This window comes from Alnus glutinosa, chromosome 4 (genome assembly GCF_958979055.1).
Source record: "Alnus glutinosa chromosome 4, dhAlnGlut1.1, whole genome shotgun sequence".
Taxonomy (NCBI): Eukaryota; Viridiplantae; Streptophyta; class Magnoliopsida; order Fagales; family Betulaceae; genus Alnus; species Alnus glutinosa.
The window spans coordinates 27,910,120-27,916,813 of record NC_084889.1 but is presented as its reverse complement, the minus strand read 5'-3'; the positions used below and the strand labels follow the sequence as shown (position 1 = coordinate 27,916,813).

Sequence of the window (6,694 nt, the reverse complement as noted above, 5' to 3'; positions counted from 1 at the left end):
AAGATCACTTGAAAGATAACGAGTGAGTATTTATACTCAGCAAGAGTCTTAAGTCCCACAAAAGCAAGGATCAAATTTCTTCCGGCCATTCGATCTTTGCCTTCTCCAGATCCTCGTCTCCATTGCTCTCCTCGAGTTTATAAGGTCCAATTCTCTGTTTATATAATCTCTAATCGATCTCCTTGTGGTATTTATCTGATATGAATACGCGCGAACTGATATTAATTTACTTCTAATCAGCTTGTAAATTCTACTCGATCGAGGTTGGATTTTTTACTTTTTAACTTTTCTTTTCTTTTCTTTTTTTTTTTTTTTTTAAATTTTTTTTACAAAATAAATATATATCCATCTAATGTCTGGCATTGTTTTCTTACTTTTACCATTTGAAATTGGTGCAAGTAACTTTTTTCTTTAAAAAATTAACCTTTATTTTTTCATTATCCATGTCTGCTGCGCGCACAGATTTACAGTGACAATTATTTTTGCATCTGCTCTGAAAGAATTCCTATGGTTGTGCACAATATGGGGGGTGATTGCATTTAGAATTAATTGTTGAAAAATGGCCGGTGTGTCGATCGTCTAATCAATTTTTCCATTTTTTTTTAGGAACCAGAAGTCAGCTTTTTGTGGCACTACAGGAAGTATTGTGGAAGTTGATTCTTCATTTTGGACATTATTAATTATATCACCGACCGATAAGCTTTAGTTATGAGTCAACTCTGGCGTCAACAAGACTGTGGTGAGATAAGCTTAATTAGGAGGGAACGTGAGCGCCAGCAAGAAAACGGGTACGTATATATGTGTTACAGTATTAATTAATTATTATCTCTACATTAATTCATCTGATAATTAATTATCATTTCACTGATTTTGTATGGCTGATCAAAGGCACCATTATGGCATGCATCTTAATTACAAACTATATTTTGTGAAAACATTCTTACAAAAAAATAGAAAAAAAAAATATGAAATAAAAAAATAAAGAAAAAACTTGTTATAGAGAAATTTATTAAATTCAAACTACGGTTAATTTCTGACCTCCTGTCGTGACTATTGAGAGGATAAAATAAAACCAATACTAAAAAAACAAAAAAGGTCATAAAATATTACTTATCACATATTTATCTACCCTAAAACTATTTTTGTCTATTTTTTTATTTTTATTTTTTATTAACCTTTGTTTTTGGAATTTGTGCACGGCTATATATATATTGAATGTATATGCACTCAAATTAATATGATGAAAAGTTTTAGCCTATTTAACAATTTTCGCTACTCTAAAATAATTTAAAATGTTAAAAAATATAATATTAATATTGTTAGAAAATGTGGTTGCCGGCCACTTGCCAGTAAAATAGAAGCAAAATGTGTTGTACGTACGTGTGTTACACGCGGGGCTCTCTGTTGAAGAAAGAAAATGATATAAAAATATTAAGTACTCAATTATTTGATTGTTGTATTCTGCTCGATCAGGAACTTGGATTTTGAGAAGCAATCTGGTAGCCAGCTGGATGAACTGAAGGAAGCTTCCATGTTTAATTGGCATTGGAAGTTAATAGTGTTGTTTGGGATTTCAGTACTATGTGTGGATCCTTTGTTTTTGTACATTCCTGTGATCAACCAAGATGACAAGTGTCTTAAGTCAGATGAAAGACTGATGCTCACAGCTATTTGTTTACGATCGTTCTTCGATATGATTTATGTTGGAAATATCATTTTGGGATACTTTAGTCGTAGACAGGGACGAACTGGGTTAAATCTAGATGATCAGCAGCCTCGGCAAATAATAAAGAGGTATTTGAGGTCGTACTTCGCAATTGACATCCTCGCTCTTCTTCCAATCCCACAGGTAAGGGAGACCTTTCGATCTGCTTCTAAAACTTTTTTTTTTTTTTGGTTGTTGTTGTGATTTTGTCTTTCAAGTTTAAATATGCATGGAGGAATTCTATCATAGTGATATTACGTACACTATGTTGAGCTGCATGAGCATAAGATACGTGGATTCGCTCCCAGTACTCCAAAATTAAAGGGCTTTGGGGTATTGATCGATCATGTTCAGTTCATCATTTGGCTCATCTTTAAGCCTGGGTCACTTTTAATATATTAGACTATTAGAGCGTAAATTATAAGGTGACCCACATTCAACTAGCTAGTTGATTTCATATGAGTTTAGATTGTCTATTATAGTTACATTTTAATTGTAAGGTCCCCCCAGCTCGATCTATATATTTGTATGCACTTAAATAAGGGGCTTGCATGAAGAAAAGATAATTGAGTTGGAAGGTTTAATGGGTGCGTGGCTTTGGTTTTCGAACATAAGGGTCCTTTTCAGCAATTTGGTTAGTGGGTTTTCTTTTTCAGCAATTTCTTTCCCTGTATTAAGTAGATCTTACGCATGCTCGTTGTATTTTGTACAGGTTTTGGTTCCAATTTTTTTCTCAAAAATGACAAGACCGAAAATTTTTAGAATAAGGATGATGCTCCTAAACCTCTTTCTTCTCTTGCAATATGTGCCGAGAGTTCTTCGAATCTACCTATCATGGAAGAAACATATCAAGAGTGTCAAATACGCTAGAAGAGTATGGACTAAAGCTCTATTCAATATTTTTCTATATATCCTTGCCAGCCATGTAAGTTTGATTATCCCATGCATCTTAGTTCTTTTAATGCTTAATTAAATCAGTTATATATGCTTTAATAAGTCCGGTTTTTCCTCAATGTTGCGTTTGATTAATTTCTTTATAAAACTTTATCCATCTATAATTGTAACGTATGCTAGCTTATGAAATCTCCTCTCTAAAGTCTAATTAAACACAAAAATGAGATAATTGTAACATGCGAGTGATAGTATCAATTTCATTTCAAATTGAGAGATGATCGATCTTATTCCGGCCATTTTTACGAATTGTGAGGCTTTGGTAATTTGCGTTAATTATTAAGCATTTGTAATCCTTGGATTGCTGTAGGTATATATAGAGATGATCATTGGAATGTTGGGCCATATATACTACCGTCTATGTTTGAGTTAAATTAATATCTCAAGCAACAAATAGAAGAAAAAAAAAAAATCACACAAGCAATTAATCAAATACCAAGAGAGAAACACACAAGAAAACGTAAAAGTTACATGAAAATTAAATCCTTAAGTATTCTAGATAAAAAAAAAAATTTACATGACAAATCCAATCAATCAAGTATATATAATAAAATAGAGATTACAACGTACTCATGTTTCTACCTAAAACTTGAGTTCAAAGCAAATTGAGAAATACAAAACTATCAATTTTCTAAAAAAACTTATAACATTCTCACTACAAACTACAGTAGTCTAGCAAAACCAACACCACAACAAAATCCTCATTTTAAATACTACAGCTTCCTATGAGCCCAGCTCCTCCTCAAAATCATCTAGTATTACCATTTTTTCCATTTTCCTTTTAAGTGGATCTAGCTATTATATATATTAAGCTAGCATATATATATCTGCAGAATTTACTTTATTATATTTAAAAGTCTTGCCGGTCTTTTAGGTATTTGGTGGCCCCTTTGGTACTTTTTCTCTATCCAACGACAGATAGCTTGCTGGCACGTAGCCTGTGAAATTTATATTGGATGTACCTCAAATTCTTTTAAGTCGTCGTAGTTTAAGAAATTACACATTTGTAGATGATGCTTGCCCTATATATATGGATTCATTCCCTCCCCCCCCCCCCCCCCCCCATTTTTTTTTTTTTGTATTATTATTTTCTTTGTTTTAGCAATCTAGCATATATATTTGCAAAATTTACTCATCTTTAAAAGTCTTGCTGGTCTTTTAGGTACTTGGTGGCTTTTGGTACTTTTTCTCTATCGAACGAGAGACGGCTTGCTGGCACATAGCCTATGAAAATCATAAGAGAAATACTCCAAGTTCTTTTAAATGTGATCCTTTCAAAAATAACATAACATTAATAGATGATTCTTGCCCTATACAAACATCAAATACAACGATCTTTAATTTTGGAATATTCCTTGAGGCCCTTCAATCTGGTATTGTGTCGTCCGAAAATATTCCACAAAAGATCATGCATTGCTTCTGGTGGGGCTTGCGAAATTTGAGGTTTGCACATACATATTGGACTCTTAATTTGTCGCTCCAGATCGAATAGTTTTTATCAGTGTTTGCATGTTATCGATAATTAAATTGGGTTAATTATTATATATCTCATACATAATTAATATAGTTGTCCAATTTTTGTAGTTCTCTTGGTCAAAACCTTCAAACAAGTTCTTATTTCTGGGAAAACTGCTTCGCAACTTTTATTTCGATCTATGGTTTGCTAATGCTTTTGTACTTCATCGGTAATGCGCAGGTTGGTGCTCGACATCTTTTTTTTTTTTTTTTTTTCACTCATCCATTACATTTTTCTTTTCCTATCTATACCTTGCTACAGTACTTGATTCAAGTTTTTCTTTCATAGATTGTATACCAAGATCGATCAATTATTGTTTTAAGGAAGACACGGCCACAACTATAACTTCATTGGTTACTTGTGCAACCTGTTACAAGGGAGGATAAGGCACAAATTGAACTAGCAAAAAATATTCGGCCTTCTCTATTGGGAAAACACATTAAAGTTTTAAAAAAAAATTTCTTAATATAAGTTTAGAGTATGTAATTTTGTGTCATTTCTATATTTTGAAAGGTTAATAAGAGTTGAAAGTTTTCTGCATGGACTAGTTTTTGGGTAGAAGTATTGTAGATTAAAAAATTTCTGAAATTCAACTGCAGATTTTATTAATCAGTAATTTTGATAGTTAAAAGTTTTTTTTTTTTTTAGACGTACTACAATATTAGTTATGAGAAGGTCAATTGTATATATTATTAGTATAAATGAATAAATTCAACATTTTTCCTTTATTTGATAAACCAAACTTTTGCAATAGATATACCTGCAGAAGGCAAATGAGGAGGCAGCTGAGAAGGCTAAGAAGTTGGAGGAGATCGAACGGAAAATGGGACTCATAAAAACAGAAATAGAGTCCTGGATGGCTACAAACCAGTTCTCTAACGATATGAAAGCGCAGATCATCACCTGCGTACGACAAAAACTAGAAGAAAATAAAGATTTTGATATGGAGAGACCATTCTCTTATATTTCCAAAGAACTTATGACAAAGATGAGGATCCATCTTTGTCTACCCTTGCTAAAAAAAGTGAGTCTTCTTTGTTTCCTTCTAAGAAAAATAGATAACAATTCAATTGAAAACTATAATTATTCTTCTTGGGAAAAAAAATGCAGAAAAATAAAATAAAAAGTTGGAAGTATATATGTAAACTAGTATGAAAATGGATAGACAATATGATTTTATTTTAAATGAATTGAATTGATATTTAAGTCATGCAGTTGTTCATGATCCAAGAACCCCATTTTAGTGTATTTTGTGCCATGTTGTCTCCTTTTTTTTGTTTGGTTTATCTTTGCGGAGGAAACTCTTTTGTACTTGCCACCTTTTTCTTTTTTTTTTTTTTTTTTTTTTAACAGATAATACTATATATCCCCTTTCAAATGACCACTGATGGTCATGTTTGATGCTCAGCTTGGATTTTTATCCCCCATTGTTTTGGAGATTGTTAATTACGTTTATAGAACTCTATTTACGTACGTTTACCGCCTCTTTTGGTGGCACCAGTTACTTTTAAGGGCCGGGTTATTTATTTGACCTATTCCCAACTAACTTGAGTGTTGTAGGGTCTCCTTGGTTTTTTATTTTCTTGTATTTTTTCCTTTAAAAATAAAAAATAAAAAAAAAACCATTTTAGCATTGATCTGATGAAGACCGTTGACATTCTTTGCTTTGAAGGGAGTAAACTAACGTTGATGATAGAAGTGGTTTGGCCATTGCAAGTTGTTTTAGTAGTGCTTGATAGCGGAATATGCTTACACCCTTGAATAATAATTTCTATATTGGACTTGTTCTGATCATATATTATTCTTGTCGATGGTTTGCAAGCTAGGTTCCAAATCTTGAAAATCATGGTGAAAATCTGGCGGAACGGATCTGCGAATCTCTCAAGCCAAAGTACTACAATGAAGACAGCTACATTCTCCGGGAGGGAGAACCACTTATGATGCTTATTATCACGCAAGGCAGTGCATGTTGCTTCAAACCTAGTAATGGTGAGAATGGTGAAGGAATCGACTCAGACACTCAGTATATTGAAAAAGGTGATCTCTATGGAGAAGAACTTCTAGAGTGGGGGTTCAACCGCTCCTCATCACACAAAAAACCGGTCCCAATCTCCAACAAAACTGTCAAAACCCACTCAAAAGTACTTGAAGTCTTTACTTTAACGGCCAATGACTTGAAACATCTAGTTCCGATGCATACCCGAGCAGCTTTTGCTGCAAAAAGAGTTTTTCAGAACTTTACAGAAAAGAAGAACGAAAATTCTCCCAAAATGAAAAATCCAAGAGCAATTATGCCACAGCCACGTACACAATGATGTTCAAAAGCAGTAGTTTGTTCTGAAGGTCTTTGCGTTAAGTTGTATACTCCACTGGTTTGCCTGTGATAGAGTATGCTAGTTGTTTGAATTATGAATGGTGGAGGTAGAATTAGGAAATATTGAACAACTTGTTAATTTATAAAACTGTCGAAATGCGACAGATTGTTATTTAATTTGCTGAATGTATGTCTTTAATTTTTCATA

At 32.9% G+C, this 6,694-nt stretch overlaps 1 protein-coding gene across 4 annotated transcripts; it reads left to right on the top strand.

The window, feature by feature from the left end:
- LOC133866656 (cyclic nucleotide-gated ion channel 1-like) lies at positions 1 to 6,694 on the top strand. Of its 4 annotated transcripts, XM_062303255.1 has the most exons (9): positions 1 to 144; positions 607 to 679; positions 710 to 788; positions 1,474 to 1,849; positions 2,418 to 2,630; positions 3,819 to 4,099; positions 4,241 to 4,352; positions 4,927 to 5,196; positions 5,999 to 6,694. In XM_062303255.1, coding segments are annotated over exons 2-9 (1,821 nt in total). In that variant the 5' UTR covers positions 1 to 144; positions 607 to 678; the 3' UTR covers positions 6,488 to 6,694. The 4 variants fall into 4 exon arrangements, with proteins under 4 accessions (XP_062159239.1, XP_062159240.1, XP_062159237.1 ...); XM_062303256.1 differs by having other exon boundaries at positions 607 to 788; positions 2,418 to 2,579; XM_062303253.1 differs by having other exon boundaries at positions 607 to 788.

Coding starts and splice junctions, on each gene's coding strand:
- LOC133866656 (XM_062303255.1), top strand. Junction 789..1,473: donor GAGCGCCAGCAAGAAAACGG/GTACGTATATAT, acceptor CTGCTCGATCAG/GAACTTGGATTTTGAGAAGC. Junction 2,631..3,818: donor TATATATCCTTGCCAGCCAT/GTAAGTTTGATT, acceptor CTGGTCTTTTAG/GTACTTGGTGGCTTTTGGTA.